The sequence below is a fragment of the Ochlerotatus camptorhynchus genome, unplaced genomic scaffold (genome assembly GCF_037179485.1).
Source record: "Ochlerotatus camptorhynchus isolate MF236.1 unplaced genomic scaffold, CSIRO-AGI_Acam_v1.1 ptg000379l, whole genome shotgun sequence".
Taxonomy (NCBI): domain Eukaryota; kingdom Metazoa; phylum Arthropoda; class Insecta; order Diptera; family Culicidae; genus Ochlerotatus; species Ochlerotatus camptorhynchus.
In genome coordinates, this window is record NW_027040867.1 from 4,138,536 (window position 1) to 4,156,552 (window position 18,017).

An 18,017-nucleotide genomic window follows, 5' to 3' on the forward strand; every position below is an offset into this window, starting at 1 on the left:
CGATGTATGGCAAAACATATGTTCGAAAATAATGTAAAAGTGTTAAATTTAAGATAGGGCCAATCCAATGACTACCAAGGCCTAAAACTGGTAAACGTTACTGTCCATTAACATAATATTTCTTGCTGAAATCATAACATTCATAAGTTGACTTACTAAAAGCACAGTGTCTCTAAAACGTGGTAATAACTCTATATCTTTATCTTCATTTTTTTTTTTTTTTTTTTTTATTAAAGAGCGAAATTGCCTTACAAGGTTTGTTTACAAAATGGAGTTAGGGTTATTTAAATTGTAAGTCTTGATATGTAACAGAGCGAGTTTATCATGACAACCAACAATTGAAATGGCCTTAACTCCATTTTGTAAACAAACCTTGTAAGGCCATTTTCTCGCGAACCGAAACCTTCATTCGCAAACCTAAACCACAATCGGGTTGAGGAGAATTTCCCCTACCTGTTCATTATGTTGGTTTGCCTTTGCGGACTTCGGTTCACGAGAAAATGGCCTTACAAGGTTTGTTTACAAAATGGAGTTAAGGCCATTTCAATTGTTGGTCTTGAACTCTACCATACGGCTTATATAATGTTTGCATACATTGCAAAAAGGGTGATAAGAAGGCAACTAAGGTATTTCTTGGTTATTTGGATGCCGTCTGTAAAAGCTTCCAGAGAAGCTTGGTTGAAACTTTCAGGCCTAACGTAACGTAAGAAGAGACTGTGGAACTTCGGGTTGGATATATTTTCTGGAGGAACTTGGAATAAACATCCCGAAATAGAGATAAATATTCAAAACATCCCAAATTAAATATTAAAATTTCCGGGGAAGCTGGAGGACATTTCCGGGGAATATCAGAATAGAGAAAATAAGATGCATCTTTCTGGATAAGTTGGAAATAACTTTTAGGAAGATCTGGTATAAATTTTAGTGGCTAGCTGATATAAATGTCCGAGGATAGCTTGAAGAAACTTGCGGAGAACATTGAAAGAAACTCCTTGGTCGCTAGATAAAAATATTTCCCAATTTCCGGGAGGATCTATCAGCTATTTTGCGATGCTTGGGTAGCCTATGCTTCAGACACAGAAAAACATACATAACACTCGCATGTTGTTCATCGAACAAGTATTTAACGGTCAAATTAAAGTTTCTTAGTGGCATCATCACCCCCATAAACAATGAAATAAATATATAAGCAACGGATATATATCTTATGTCGCGTGCTCCTTACCTCTACATTTTATTTGTCCGTAAAATCATGTCGCTTGGGCAGTAATAATGTGTTTTGTGATAGTTGATTGAATTTGCTCAAACATATCGGAAAATCAACCAGACACCATCTGGTACACTTCAGTTGCCAACTCATATTTGTCCAAAAACTATGGTTAAAGTGGTTAATCATCCCCACCGTTTCGATGAATCTCATCGTCGCCCACTGGTCACCATACCTGGTCGAACTCCAGACGAAGCTAGAACCGCACTACCGTTCATACTGACAACGCTCTGATGAGACAACGAAACCCCACCCCTAAGCTACCCTCTCCTATCCTTCAACAATGTACCCCTTTAACCTCGGGTAAGCCGCGAGTATTGGGCCCAACTCCTACTAGAAATAGATAGAATTTTGGCAAAAACAATAAACAATGAATTATTGGCTCCATAAAGCTAACGCGATTGAGCCTTCCAAATAAATGAACTAGTTAAAAAAAAAAACTGGTTAATCATAATTTCGACCGACACAAATTGGTCACTTACTGCTCTAAGACCCGAGCGAATTTAATGTCAATCTCTTCAAGGGTTTGCTCATTGTTATATGCGATGAACGGCTATTTGAATGGAGTTGTCAGTTTTGTGACTTGTTGCCTCCGGTGTAGCCTTCAAATATATTGCTACTCAAATATTCGAAAGACTTCGGTAGGTAGATAACAAACTCACAAGAGACACTTAAAATGATGGAATTTTCAATTTTTCTTCCATGCCAGTCTGAGGGTTGTCATGGGTATTCCATTTAACAGCGTACAGTTGACAGAGAACGTAATCTTCCATATCTGCGTATTCCCACTTCGGGGGCTATGCACAATGGTCATCATGGTATGGTTTCATCTTGTCAATTGGTACGTTTGTAAATTCTCCTGACTTATACCGCCGCTTATGTTCTGCTATCGGAAAGCTTGAAACTAATAACGGACAGTGTTGAGATAAAATCGACAGTGAGCATGCATAAGGGCCTATACGCGATGATCGATTCTCTTCGTCAATTTTCTCTTTTGTTAATAACTAGCTAGATTTAACGTTTCTCGTTGCGTTTGCTGTTGCTTTTGATAGCCAATACAACCTGTTATTACTCTGCATTGAACAAATTCTAGAAAATTGTTTCGCCTAGCTGTAGCAATGCAAAGAGAAAATCGATGAAGAGAATCGATCATCGCGTATTCGCCCTTATGAATGCTCACTGTCGAAATACAATATCACGGAATAGCCATTGTAGCCACCATGAATAATGCACGAATGGTGCACTCGTCTGTCACTGATGACTGGTTGAAATCAATTGATTTTTTTCAAAAACGCTTCACTCGCAAGCCAGATCGCCTGAGACAGATTGGTTGAAAAGCGTGCCTAATTGGATTTCTGATAACTCAATCGTCATCGGCCGGTTGATTGGAAAATGTATAGACCTAACTAATGGGGCAAGTTGAAACGGTTTTAATAAAGCTGAACTTTGAGGCCCTCTGGAATAATCATAAAGTTACATGAGCCGGATGTTTTTGCACCAAAAGTTTCGTAAAAGGATCTTTTATCATGAATATGGTAAGTAATCAGGAAGAACGATGTAGACACGTAGCCGCTGATTTTAATACCATTAGTTTATCAATTTCGGTTAGTAGTCAATTTATTTATACATTTACATTATTAAGTTAAGCGGCGCTGGTGGTGTAGTCGTAAGCGTAATTGAATCTCACCCCAAATGGCCTGGATTCAATCCCAGTCGGCGTCGCAGGGATGTTCTGAGGCATAACATCTCTGATCAGAGGAAAGTTAAGCCGTTGGTCCCCGGTTCATGAGTTGATGGGTTGATAAGTAGGGTCCAGGTGTGGGAGCTGCCTCCCTGGCGTCGGTAGCAGTAGTGGTCAGCACGGAAAACAAACCAAAGGAAAAAAAGAAGCTTAATGTGCTTCAACATATTGAAATGATTTATTTCACTGATAATGGAACATACACCATTTCAACTTGCCCCATATCGTGCAAAAATGGGGGGCAAGCTGAAATGCTGACTATATTTTTTGGAACTTCATTTGTCCCCTGGTTTTTCTATATCATCACTCCAACTAGCCTCCATTTGCTTCCCTAGATGGGTAAAATACAGAAAAGTCAACTTTTTTGAGAAGATCGAAGCAATGCGTATGGTGGGTGAGCCAGTAGTGGAGGAACTAAGACAATTTATTTAAAAAAAAATAAACGATGTACATACAATTTTTATACGTCAAACTATAGATTTCAATCTCTATTTTGCTAGAAAAATAGCACATCGTAATTAAATTGTATACATTTTTCGAAAACTTGTCCTCGATTAATGGGAACACGGTTCCAGTAGTAGTGGTAGTTGCTAACTTTGGTTCCTATAATAGTGGAACGAATTGGTTTCTTATGGGTTCCACTACTGCAACTATAGGTGCAAAGGAGACAAAATCTTAAGGGAAATCAATTGTTTTCCGTGATTTTTGGGGTAATTTTATGTTTGATAAATGCAAATATGCTTTATTTTAGGTGAGCTATCGATGAAATATAACGTTATCCAGTTTTCCCTCATTATTCAGGCACAACCTTCATACCGTAACTAAAGGTACACCACTATTACTGGAACACCAACCCTAAATAATGTGTTGTAAATTTCATATAAAATTAAAATAAGCAAAGCTGAGGAGCACGCTTAGCTGTTTGTAAGTTATGAATTGTAACTACTCAATTTCACACTCATAGGATTCGTTTAAGTTTATATTTTACTGTTAAAATAATTCAGTGATAACTCACTTCTGCATATAGTTATGATTTCCATTTTAACTTACCCCGCATTTAAACTTGCCCCGGTGTACCTTATATGGAAAAGAATATTTTTTAAATATATTTTGTTTTTCGTTACAGGTTGTAAAGGACTTATCCCGTCTCGTGGTGTAAAACGGTTAGTTGTATTTTCATTTATTAATTTTCCGCGTATAGCAAACATTAAATACTTAAAACTTAAATAAAGAATGGGTTTCTAATATTCACTGTACATTGCGCAAGTAAAGGCAGTAACGGTATTTATAAGCGCTTTGTTAATTTCATTATATATAGCCTCAAGCTGTGAAACGTTGCTCAATATATGGGTATCTGGCTAGCTATTAATGGATCACAGGATTTAGGCCAAGAATTTGCAACATAATAAACATGTGTGATGATTATGAACGATGACATAAGGTGACATGTTTCAATTTAAGTGCTACTTTGAGCATGGTAGGCATATATGATCAACTTTTAAAGACTAAGTGTCTGGATTTCAGTGCATAGATCTGAATTAAAAATTTTGACGTAAAATGGAGCTAAAATAAAAACGTATGATAAATGACGACATCGACAATGAAGTCACTGAGCGCTCATTTTTTGCATTAGTATACGTCATAATCCAGAGCATCGATTGGACATAATATAGCGATCTAGAACATTCTAGAACATCAAATGAAATAGTTAATAATTAATTAATTAATTAAGAGATTGGTAATCTTATGACATGATCAAGCAACTGTGTTTTAACTATATCATAATTCTAGAAGTCTTAATATCCATTTGTATATTTTGTTTATAACTGACGCTCAGTATCGGCAGTCAGAATTCAATAACTTTTAGTTGCGAGTAAGTTGACTTGATGTCGTTTTCAGAAAAATCGAAAATTCCAATTTTCAGCCGCTAATTAATTTGATATCAAATTAGGCCAAAACAATTTTTAAAAGAGGCATTAACTCCACAACCTTTTCCAAGATTGCTAAGGCTACTGAGATCATGAAATAGTGTAAAAATATATCGTACTGTGGGTGCAGAAAATTCGAAAAACTATGTTGTCACAGTGTGCAAAATTTATAAGAGGAGCAAAATCTAAGATCATAAATATACCTTAATCGTTATGTGCTTGAACAGTAGGGTGCCCAGGATTTTGACACTTTTTTTAACAATCATCTGTGTCACAGAGCAGCAGCAGTTACCTATGCGAACCTGAGTCTCTGGTTCGAATTTGAGTCAAATTGGTCAACATATATCCATTTTTAAAGCAGGTTGAAATTTGTATGGGAAAAATCATCAACTTGTTTGGAGACATACCATGACTTGCTACTACGTGATTGATAAAAACTAGTAAAATTGCACAATGAATCAACTAAATGACTGATTTCCTTTATCTAAAAGCTGAAACTAAACATAACTAATTTAAATCAATGGCGTCTAATAAGTCTAATGATGCAGATTCAAACACATCGACTTAAAATACCACCTGCTTTACCATCATTTGATCGAGGATTGACTAAAATAAAAACCAATTTTTCTAACTTTTCCCACGCTCTACGGGATTTCGAATTATGAGCAAAAGCTAAACTCATAACCAGCTAATCCAAACACATAAAGCAACCAACGATACAGCCAAAAAGGTTGCTACGACTACCATGACAAACTCGCTCTGTAACAAAGCTCGATCTTAGTGGTAGAAGGATAATGATATATTGCTTGCCTGCTTTGTTGCAATATACACGGATGAGGACATAGGTAGCTTGACCTGAATCGATAAAAGACAAAAAAAAAAAAAAAAACCATTAACACACGTGTATCATCTTCGGCTTTACTTCGTGAAGCAGCTACCGCCCCGAGTGAGCTGTGTCGCACGGGCTGCTTGTCATGAAAAAAGGAAGAATATTATATCATTATTGCTTTCCAATTCTGACATTGCGTTATCATTCGGTTCGTTGATCGCTTGTCATTTGGAGATATTTTTGATTCCTTCCCTAATAAAATTGTTAGGTTATTTTTCTCAACGACGTGTTCCGAGTATCATCCAAACCATTTGTGGAATAGTACTATTATAGAGGTTATCGTTCGTTTATGGGTTTTTTTTATTCGGTTTGCTCATAGCACGTACCTACTAGCAACAACAGATCAGGCGCGATTGAGGTTATCCCTCCAGGTAACAAACGGGAATCCAGAACAATGATAATAAGTTTATAAGAATGTTTTTCAACTGGAACAAACTCACCAACTTATTCATGATCGATGTCCAATGTAGCGAATTCATACATTATGAATTTAAATTGCTCCACTTTTGCATTAATTTGATTCAGAAATGGCAGAAAACGACCCGGATCTCGTCAAACCTATACAAAGTCTAGATAGAGCTGGAATTAGGGCGTAACAGCTTTTGTGAACAATGACTTCTAGGAACCAAAATAACCATCGGATAGGGGAAGTCTTTCCCTACCTGATGAGGATGTTAGTTTGCGTGGGCAAGCCTTGAATTTCTAGAAAATTTCTAAAATGATTTAATCATCTATAAAAGTCATTGTTTACAAAAACTGTTGGGCCCTAATTCCAGCTCTATCTATATTTTCCAGTTGTAGTGCATTGAAAAGAAACATACTTCACTCGAAAATGTACCGAACATAAATTTACGAAATTATTAAAAAAAACCCTTCCGCCAACCACAAATACAGATTCTGTTCATGCGGTGAAACCTTTCAGTTCTGTAGATGGTACATAACTGTAATATAATCTTACGTTTAACCGTTGGGTGTACAAGAATTGCAATCATTCCTAGTAAACAATACAACTATCTGAATAGTTTTCATTGCATTAGTACTTCATTTAAATTTTTAAATTGGTTCAAGGAAAACCTTACCAACTCCTCTCGCAGACTGCCTTGAAGCACTTTTGTAAGGTATATTTCATTCTTTTTAGCTTTTCTGAGAAGCCAGATCACCGTCAGGCAGGTGGATAAACATTTTCCAACCATATAGCACTGACGGGCACTGTGTTTTTAACAAGCGCAGCTCGAATCCCATGGGAGGCAACGAGGATTGATCAAAAGCCGTTTCCAGTGTCCTTCACATTCTCCATTTCTTCTTCGCTGTCTGAGAAGTGGTGAAGGCGAAGTTCACACGACACAGTTCAAGAGAAAGTGGTACTTTCAGGTTCAGGACTGAGTGTGCTTCCTAAAGTGGATACTTTGTTTTCATTTTTCGAGTGGCTTTCTAAATTTAATTGTTCCTATGAATACCCTTAACGGTGTGAAATTTCATATAAATACCATCGCGAGACCGGTTGAAACGAGAGTTGGTAGAAAGTGTTTTCATAGGAAAACGAAAAACAAAATTAATGCTCAATAGTCTACTAGGCATATCAAACGTAAGAAGTTCACTCTCTTCTCGGAATTCGATGGAATTTTCCGTCGTATTTTTACACTGCCACGTCCCTGCGTCTCGTTCTTCTGAGTTGGTTCCAGTAATGTGTCGGAACACGTTGTATCCGGAAATTGTTATCATCGTTTGTTACACATCTTTGTCGTGATTGATTTGTAGCAGGCAGATAATTTGATTATCGTCCTTGACGAACGAAAATGAAAGGAGTGTTTTAGTAGTATCAACGCCCAACGCAAAACCAACACCTTCTACACTGCCGTTCTACGCATAACTGTCCCATGTTCCATGCAATCCTTATGCACCGTGGGACTCTTTTGCGTATAACGGCAGTACAGCACTCGCTTATAACAGTTCAATAAAATTTCGTTACGCCCGGTCTACATTAGTGCCAGCTGCTAGCAAAAATGGTCACCAGCAAAATTCAGCAGTTGCCGGAAAATTATTTTTATCTTCACGCCAGTTTTAGGCGCTCCTGAATTTGCAAGCTAACTGACATTTTGGTTTCCAGCATGGTCAGCTGCTCGCATTGTGTCAACACTTACTTCATCCTGATGGTGCTTTTTGGCAGCAGAAAAATTATCGTCGCTACTGAACCAGCATAAGTGTAAACCGGGCATGAAGCATATAGATATGGACCATAAATAGGTACTTACTCGCATAGTATCCCACGTCATTGTTCACGTTGAGAATGCCAATTTCCTCGCTAGCCAGCATGTGAGAGTCCCAGACTTTTCGGTAATCCGGATCGTGCAGCACGTCGAATAGGATATCCGCCGTTACGTCAGCGAACTCGGTATGAATTTTCACCATGTTGAAGTTGCATCCGGGAACCGGACGTGTGTACACCTGCGTATCAGATTTTGAAAGCTCCAGCGTCCAACCCTCGTGATCGTCCACTAGTCGCTTCAGCGCCTCAAAGTCACTGTCCTCAGCTACCCGTGCCATTCCTTTGCCAGATGATTACTCTTCCGTTTGTACTGTAGAGATTTGGTCTCGGTAAACTGCAAAAGAGGTATAGGGAGACGACAACAAACATTTACTTCGTGATTACTCTCGTTTATACGACATCCGCAGGGTATTACAACGAAATCAAATTATGGTGGTAACCGGAAAAACGTGATTTGGGACGAGTGTTACCGCGCACACAAATTCATACAAACATAAACACTGCCCCCGGAAGGCAAAGGTCTCGAATATTTGCTGGCCTTTTTGCACGGTCATCATATTCCGGTTCGGTGACGGCCGTAGTTAAAGACCATTTCATGATTCATCAAACTTACACATACTTTTTTGTTCTTCGATGAATTTTGGACATCCGAAATGTCAGAGCAGCATGGAGCCGCTAGCTTAGGGAGGAAAACTAATAACAAAGCTGAAAACATAGTCTGATGGCTACTTGATTGAAATTATGTAATTACTTTGTAAAGGAAAATGACTGACATGTCTTGTTGATGATGGTGTGTTGATTCAATTTTACCATTTATTTCAACATATTTACAGTCGCAGCGGAAAATATGAGGCGTTTCATTACATGAAGAATACATATGATACGACTTTCACCCACATGGTTCATAAATATTTTTTTTTCCATAAATCGGATTTTATTACTCAACGGTGCCATAGTTAATATACCATTCATGTTTACCATGTCGTTGGTCTCGAATTGCCGAAAGCTGTTTTGGAAATCAATATCCTTATAGCTTTACTCGTGAGCTGCTTAGGCATAAATCCTCCTAGACTCAATAGGTGGTATAAATATGTATGACGATAATAACAGAAGGAATAGATGACAAGAAAGGTAACCAAGCTTCGCATCGTTTGTATTGGCTAGCAAGCTGGTCTTTGGATATCGGAAGATTGTGATGGAATTTCGGCAATTTATATTAATTACATTTGCATTCATACACGGAACAAATAGAGTACCTGTAATTGAGTTCCATTCACCCGTTCCATTCGCGCGCGGGAAGTTAATTTTGAGTTAAACGGCTTGAAGTAGTCAACTTCAAACTACTCAATGTTGCGTTGTGCATCACTTAATTAAAATTAACTTCCCGTAGCTGAAGATCCCTATTGGGAGGTTTTGCTCTTCCTTTTTTCACACCAAACGTGAGAGCTGAAGATCCCTATTGGGAGGTTTTGCTCTTCCTTTTTTCACACCAAACGTGAGAGCGAATTGAAGGCACAACTCAATAGTAAGTTTTGTTTTTCCGTGTACGCTTTTTCATGATTCTGTTTAGCTAACGCCTAGAGCGGTTCATGATGGTAATGTTCTGCTGGATGATCTAGTATTTTTTAAAGACATGAATTTTGGAAAACAGACAAATGGCGAGATAGATAATGAACCAACATGAAAAAGTGTACAAGTTTAGCTCACCCTTATTTTACCATTCTTACAAAGAAGGCTGATTGACCTGGACACGTTGGCAGCAAGGAGGAAACTACTTCAGCGACTCTTCGTGTTTGGATTGCTTAACGGTGACGTGGATTGCAACTCTCTTGTGAGCCAAATCTACATCAATGCTCCTCAAAGAGTTCTACGTAGTTACTTGCTTCTGTGGCAACCTACCCATCGGACCAACTATGGATTCAACGAACCGTGGACTTTGTGCTGTCGTGTGTTTAATGAAACGTTTATGTATATGATTTTAACATTAGTAAGTCTACTTACAGACATAGAATTCGACACCTAGCCTAGAAAATATCTGTACAATTAAATAAATAAGTCCTGATGAAGTTCAGGGAAGCCCTGCCGAAAGTCTTACCGAAGTTCAGGAAAGTCCTTCTGAAGTTCAGGGAAGCCTTGCCGATGTTCAAGAAAGTCTTGCTGAAGTTCAGGGAAGTTCTGCGGAAAATCAGAGAAGTTCTGTTGAAGTTCAGGGAAGTTCTGCGGATGTTCAGGGAAGTTTTTCCGAACTATAGGGAAGTCCTACCAATGTTCAGAGAACTCCTGCCGAAGTTCAGAGAAGTTCTACCGAAGGTCAGGGAAATCCTGCTGAAGTTCAGGGAAGTCCTGCCAAAGTTCAGGGAAGGGCTGCTGAAGTTCAGGGAGTCCTTTCATTTCAATTCTAGAAAATCAGGGAAGTCCTGATGAAGTTCAGGGAACTCATGCCGAAGTTCAGAGAAGGCCTGCCGAACCTCAGGGAAGTCCTGCCGTAATTCAAGGAAGGCCTGTCGAAGTTCAGGGAACTCCTGCTGAAGTTCAGTGAAGTCCTGCCGGAGTTCAGAGAAGTTCTGCCGAAGTTCAGGGAAGTTCTGCCGAAGTTCGTGAAATTATCTAATGATCTTTAAAAATACCAAGATATATCAGAATACCTTGATCAAAAGGCTGAAATTATTACAAAATATACTCAAATACTTGTGATACAACTTGATAAATTATAAGATCAAATTGGTTTAAAAAACATTTTATTGATCAATGGCAACACTTGCAGCACCCGTGTTATAAATTGGTCTTGAAAACTTCTATTCGACTTATTTCAGTTATAAACAAGTTGCAGCGACTTTTTGGGACAGAATTGTGCTACTTGGGAAAGGTGGATGATTTCTACAATATTTGAAGATATAGTTCAATTTATCTAATGATCTTTAAAAATACCAAGATATATCAGAATACCTTGATCAAAAGGCTGAAATTATTACAAAATATACTCAAATACTTGTGATATAACTTGATAAATTATAAGATCAAATTGGTTTAAAAAACATTTTATTGATCAATGGCAACACTTGCAGCACCCGTGTTATAAATTGGTCTTGAAAACTTCTATTCGACTTATTTCAGTTATAAACAAGTTGCAGCGACTTTTTGGGACAGAATTGTGCTACTTGGGAAAGGTGGATGATTTCTACAATATTTGAAGATATAGTTCAATTTATCTAATTATCTTTAACAATACCAAGATATAACATCATCAACATCATAACTTCATCAAATAGGCTGAAATTTTCGCAGAATATCCTCAAATACTTGTGAAACAACATGTGAAAATTGAGGAACCTTTGGATTTGAAAAAAAAAAATTACTTTTAGCAATGGCAAAGGTGGGTGATTCTAAAATAGTTCCATTTATCTTTAAAAATATCCAGATATATCAGAAAACCTCCATTAAATAGGCTGAAACATTCACAGAGTATCCTTCAATTAGCTTACACATACACACACTTGAATTGTTTTTATTATTTAACAAATACACACGTTTTCAACACGACTTGCTCTCAATTTAGAAATATTTTTACTATTTATTTTCATGCACTTTCATAGATGACATTGCCGAATAGCATCCGTTTTCAACTATCGATAATTTTTGCAAAGTATTTCGAATTGATAGATAGGGAAAATGTATGAAATGTCGGCGTAAGTGTCCCTAATTTGGGCCCATACATAAATTCAGCAATCGACTAAATTTTCAATAGCAACCAAAAATATCCATTAGTACCGTCCCAATGAGGCGTTAATCTAATACAATTGTTAAATATGCATCAATTATTGCGAATGGAAAACGTGCGAGCATGATCCTGCTGACGGTGCTGATGGTTTTTCTTGTTAATTCATTCATGGATCGCCCCGTCATGTGGCTTTTTTTTCACTTCTCTGTTTTTTGCGAGGGTTCCAAATCACATTGTTCTTCAACCTGGAGCATGCTTACGCACAGATACATGCAAAAGCCAGTTGATTGCTTAGGAAAACGAAATCTAATGCTTGGAATTCCGTTACAAAAAATGGTTTGCATGGTGTGGGAGTGAAATGTGACTTTTCAAACGTAATACTTGTGTAGTTGATGAGAAAAGTTAGCGACCACTATGATTGTGGGACTAAAATTGAACTTTGAAAAGGTTTTTAGAAAATTTAAACAAAAAATCAATCTTGTAAAAATTGCTAGAGATATTCAGACATTTTAGTGATTTAATATTGCACGGAAGAGTTTGTTCGATTGAGCACTGCGTTATTTTGTATAAAATCAATGAAGTGAGTCATTCTAAACCGATCCACTTTCACCTTAAGCAAAACAAACATTAGAACCATTTATGATGTTTTGATTTACCATGGAAGTCAAAAATTTGACTTATGAAACCTACTTTATAAGTCTAAACAATAAAATACATAAATCAGCTTTTGAAATTTAAAAAAAGAGTTATGATCAATCACGAAGGAGCTACTACAAAATGCAAAAAAATTAAGAAATTCTTCAAAATCAAACGCTTTATCAGTTTTTTGCCTACATACAACATTTATTAAAATATAATTGTTACGCGTAACTCTACCAAGCACCTCCTTCCCTCTCAACAAAATGTAACAATTTGTAACACTTCTGCTTTACCGTCCTCCCCCAATTGCGATACGTAATTTGTGAACATACGCTGGTTAAATTTGTTTTTTTTTTATTAATTTTTGTGAACTTCCAAAAGGGTTTGGAACTTGGGTATAATTTTGAAACATTATTTTCAAAAGTTATGTTCCTCAGGGTAGAGAATCGCGTTTTAATTTGTTTTTGCAAATCCCGCCAGATATCTTTCGTGGCAGGATTGTGTGTTCCTTGAAATTGCCTCCTACGAACATTTTTCAGACGGATCAAGAGCTGAAGATCGTCGTCTATTATTAGTGAATCGAATTTAACCTCGCTTTTTGGTACTGAAGCAGCTCTTGCTTCAACTATACACACTTAGAAATAACTAATTTTACACGTGACGGAATCCGTCTTTGACATAAAAGATGAGACGTAAACAAACATGTCATGTAATATTAAGTGCTCCGAGACTGAAAAGTTCGTTACTCGATGAAAAGTACGTTTGATTGAGCTATATTTCGCGTCTGTTATGACATAAATTTATGTCAAAATTGACACTCGTATATCACTCTCAGAGCACCGAAATTTACATGATTTTTTCTTAGTGTGTAGAAGTAGTCAGATCAATCAGCTCTGGAATTGAAAGTAGAGTTGTTTGGATTAGAAATTATTTGTTGGGAAATTTCTAAAGTTACTCGAAGGTGATCAGATCCGTCAGCATGGGTAACCAATTGTCTACAAAGTTGACATGAATCATTGAAGACCATATCAATAGTTGAGGCATTGCTTGCTGAAGAAAATCATATTGAGCTGTTTGGATATTTAATAGTGTAATAACCGGCATGTGATGTGTTATGGTTCCATGGTGAAAAATCTGGCATGAGTGAAAACGTATCGCATGAACTCATTCTTTCATTTAAGAATTATCATACTTCTCTTCCCTAAATGCGGACTTGAGAAATTTTGTCGGAATTTGAATAAGTATGAAGGGTCAGATCTCCCAATTTGTTAATTTCTTCTGTTCGGGACCTAACACCACTGCGACCAGTAATTTGATCTATTGTAAGTTTATACCGTGTCCTTAGTTTAGTGCATGTCGTATTACTCCATCACTATTGAGAAATGATGGAGTATTCGATTTTTTTTACAGTTGTCATTCTTAAATTTATCGCAAGGATCCGACTCTAATTGAAAGGTCCCGCTGTTCATACCCTTCGGAGTGTTGAAGCACCCTTTGAAAGTCAAAATTGGATTTCTTAGCCACAAAATTAAGGAATGACACCGATAATGACCATGCATCAGAAACATAGTCTTAACCACTTCAATCTAGGGAACAACGAAGATAAGGAATCACATAGATGAAGACTAACTAACTCATTTTTTCCTTGTTTCAAGATCATCCTCGGTGGACAAAGTCGAGTCTTTTTTTTTCTTGATTTGTTTTCCGTCGATCTTGTTTTCCGTGCTAAGCACCAATGCTACCGACGCCAGGGAGGCAGCTTCTACACCTGGACCCTACCTATCGACCCATCAACTCATGAACCGGGGACCAACGGCTTTAAACACCGGGGACCAACGGCCAGTCAAACAAATTCTAAATGAGCGCCGTGTAAGTGCCATTTTAGCTGTTCAATCTAAAGGGGTTCTACGGTTCGACGGCATTTATTTGCTATATTGGTTTGCTGTTCGTGTGTTTTACGCTCGGTTTTACGCTAGAAATTCAGCAAACGTGGATTTTTTTCAGTGCTAATTTTGGACGACAAGGCGGAGATGTTATGCCTCAGAACGTCCCGGCGGCGCCATTAACCCAGGCCTGCTGGGGTGAGAGGTAATCACGCTTGCCACTACACCACCGGCGCCGCTAAATCCGAGTATTGTCACTATCAACAAGGCATAGGTGATCTACCCACGATACGGGGCTCACAATTTGTTGCCAGGGTGGTTTGTGACCCGAGAAATCCTGGTAATTTTCGGGGAAAACTGAGTATTCAATGATTAATATATGAAAACACTTAACTGGGCTGTTCAAGATTCTAAGATTTGTAATAAATAACCGCTAATACAGAGTCTGTAATGTAGTAGACGGGAGACTGATGTGTCTAATTGATGTTAACTAATTTCCAGACTAGTTTTCAATATAGTTGAACTTAAAAAATAACCCCATGTAAAATTTGCAATAAAGCAATTTTTTTTAGCAAAGGTTGGCTGTATTCACATTTAGGTCTTTTCATAAGCGGGTGATATGGGCCTTGTAAAAATGTCAAGATTGAGTACTTTAAAATGCTAAAATATGCTAAAACAAATGTGTGAACTGTCCATCGAATATTACTTCATTGCAGGAATAGAAGCACAAGCAAAAATACATGATACATGATTTTCCTAACACAAAAAAAATCGCCCTTTCCAAAAATGTGCTTCTTTTGAGAACCGGTAGGAGGTAAGCCTACGAAATACGCATTTTTCTTAAATCCATAATACACACGCAAACCAAAAATCTATTACAATGAATGTTAGTTCGATTTCCTATCATCCTCTGTTCATGAACATCGTGACGAATGTTAGAAATTGACCATGCAGGCGATGTAATGGTTTTTTGTCTTTTTTATTTCGTGTTCTATCTACGCTTTTGACTATAACAGAAAGCTTGTAGAACGACGCACATTTTAGAATATTGTAGAACGACGCACACACTTGCCTCGAATCTCTCCAGCAAAAAAAGCATACGAAGTCGAGTATGCGAGAAAATGAGCGCTCCATGTTTGCTTTTAGGCTATCCATATTCAGAAGCATGGAGAGAGCAGTGGAGAAAGCACAGGTCTGATAATCGCAACGTTCGTGGTTCGTGTCCAGTCGGCAATCTGTTTCCCTTTTTTTTTCGACATTACTAATTTACCTCACTAATACACTCTACATTTTTCGATCTCCAATTTTCTTGCATTGGACCGCAGCTAGGTATATCGCATCCTCGGTTCAGGCGGTCTTCACTAACATTCACTAACATCCTCTGATGATAAATCCCACATAATTTAAGTGAATCTTACATCCCCCGGTTGGGTGTAGTGGAAATTAAATATGGCCGTCAAACGTTTTGAACATACCAAAGGAAAGTCCTAATTTATCACTTTTAAGAAATGTGATACTGTTCATAAACTATCGTAGATACTTGCCAAATCCTCCCCTGCTGGATAATTTCACCTGCTGCGGACTGTACTCATGCCAAAGATAGGCTATATGGAGCTCTTTTGCCGGCTTGCTTACATCCTAAGTGATTTACTTTGGATAGATTAAGCTTTGCTGAAGAATGCAACTTTCTAGATGATCAGGAGTTCAAGGAGATCATAATGTTTCAGAAAATCACATGCACACAGGCGCCATGTTGGGAAAGAATTTCAAACTTTTCTGTTCACCATCCGGAAGGCATTGACGTATCGATTAATTTGACCGAAGACATTTAATCCGAAGAGTTCCCAGATAGCCAGGATCTAGTGATATAGGTCTTAAAAGAAGATCAAATGCTCACTACCGCCGCGTTAAGGTAAATAGAGCATACATGTAATTCAAATGGTCAACAAGTTAGCCGGCGCCGGTGGTGTAGTGGTAAGCGTGACTGCTTTCTAACACCCCGATGGGTCTGGGTTCAACCCCAGCCGAGGTCGGTGGGATTTTTCTGAGGCATAAAAATCTCTGGTCACGTCTTCCTTCGGAAGGGAAGTAAAGCCGTTGGTCCCGGCCCATGTGTGTTGAAATGGGTGCGATATCCTACGCAGGTGTGGAAGCTGCCTTCCTGCACATTCGATTGCCGTCAATGGATGGCAATCGATGTCCGTCGGTGATTGGCACTAGATTGCGGAACAGAGACCGACGTTAAATAAAGGAAAGAAGAACAAGTAGAAATAAATTCAACTTGAAGTCATCTAGTAATAATCAACACAATTATAACGGTTTTTTTTTTTTTTTTTTTCTTTGGTTTGTTTTCCGTCGATCTTGTTTTCCGTGTTGAGCACCAATGCTACCGACGCCAGGAAGGCAGCTCCCACACCTGGACCCTACCTATCGACCCATCAACTCATGAACCGGGGACCAACGGCTTTACTTCCCTTCCGAAGGAAGGCGTGATTAGAGATGTTATGCCTCAGAACATCCCGGCGGCGCCGACTGGGATTGAACCCAGGCCTGCTGGGGTGAGAGGCAATCACGCTTACCACTACACCACCGGCGCCGCTATAACGGGTTTGAATTGACATTAATTTAATAGTGTGCTAAATTATTATTGACCACGGGATTTTTTTAAAATTTGATTTGAGTTTCAAATAGTTTATGGAAACCCTCACATTTTTCAAGTAATGACCATAATATTAAGTTTCATATCAATAACCGGACCCTGTAATACACAGCATGTTTGTTGGTAAAGTTATTAATTATGTTGACCCATAAATTTATTAATCAGTTAAGAGGTTATCCATAAGCTACGTAGACAGTGTGAGGCCCTTTGTGTGATAGGCCCTCAGTTATTTAGGCCCTTTGTTCCATGATGTTATTATGGTACCAAACCCTAGTGTTTACGTAGATCGTAGCTGTCACTAGTCAAATCCCATCGTGAGAAAAAAAAAAAATAAAAAACTACAAGGGACAGCCCTATAGGGTTGTACGCAATGGTGACGTAGGACTACGTGGTATTATATAATATATGTTATTAGTTAACTGCAGCAGGATCTTGTGATTTGTGTAGGATTAGGAATTTGAGTGAGGTTCTCTCTGTTTATACTATTTAGTATGACTATGGTTGCTCTGAAAAGAACCTTTTAATATGAATTTTAGTTGGGACATGTTCAGAAATTTAACTAATGAAAAATCTTGGTGGCCCTGAAAAGTGTCGATGATAGTACAGGCTTAAAGCCTTTGGAAGAAGATGATAATGTGTTGGGAGCTGGATCAGCAAATCGGACCGGACAATCCCATATTCTTCGGTTTAATGATTGGGCACTCGCAAGAGTCTCGACCCGTCTTCGCTGGACAAGGGTTGAATTGGTGTCTGCGACAGTTTGGAAGGCCTCAGAATATAAGTGTCCACCCAGCTAAAGCTCCTATTTAGTTTTTCTCGTTAAACTCCTTATCTCAACAAGTTAGCCTTTAGCAGAAAGACGCTTAACACTTTTTTCGGCGAATTTGTGATCCTGTTTCACGCCATGGTTCTTCTCTATGCCTGGTCAGATAAATTAGTACTTTTACGTAATTGCTTCCTCCCTCTTCACATACGCCGGAGGTCGGAAGCGAACGCCACTTCGACTTGTTTCGTCTACTAACGACTC

The 18,017-nt window shown here is 38.2% G+C and overlaps 1 protein-coding gene and 1 long non-coding RNA gene across 3 annotated transcripts in view; one reads left to right on the forward strand and one right to left on the reverse strand.

The window, feature by feature from the left end:
• LOC135710379 (uncharacterized) overlaps positions 1-4,171 on the forward strand; it is a 163,238-nt gene extending 159,067 nt beyond the window's left edge. The window contains exon 3 of the long non-coding RNA XR_010518416.1: positions 4,135-4,171. This is a non-coding gene — a long non-coding RNA (uncharacterized LOC135710379). The remainder of the gene's footprint in view (positions 1-4,134) is intronic.
• LOC135710374 (START domain-containing protein 10-like) overlaps positions 1-18,017 on the reverse strand; it is a 67,176-nt gene that overhangs the window by 28,210 nt on the left and 20,949 nt on the right. The window contains exon 2 of one of the 2 annotated variants that reach the window (XM_065232932.1): positions 8,078-8,425. In XM_065232932.1, the coding sequence (XP_065089004.1) occupies positions 8,078-8,369 (292 nt within the window). In that variant the 5' untranslated portion in view covers positions 8,370-8,425. Of the gene's footprint in view, positions 1-8,077; positions 8,772-18,017 lie in introns of those variants that run through there. The other variant, XM_065232933.1, reaches the window with a different exon arrangement.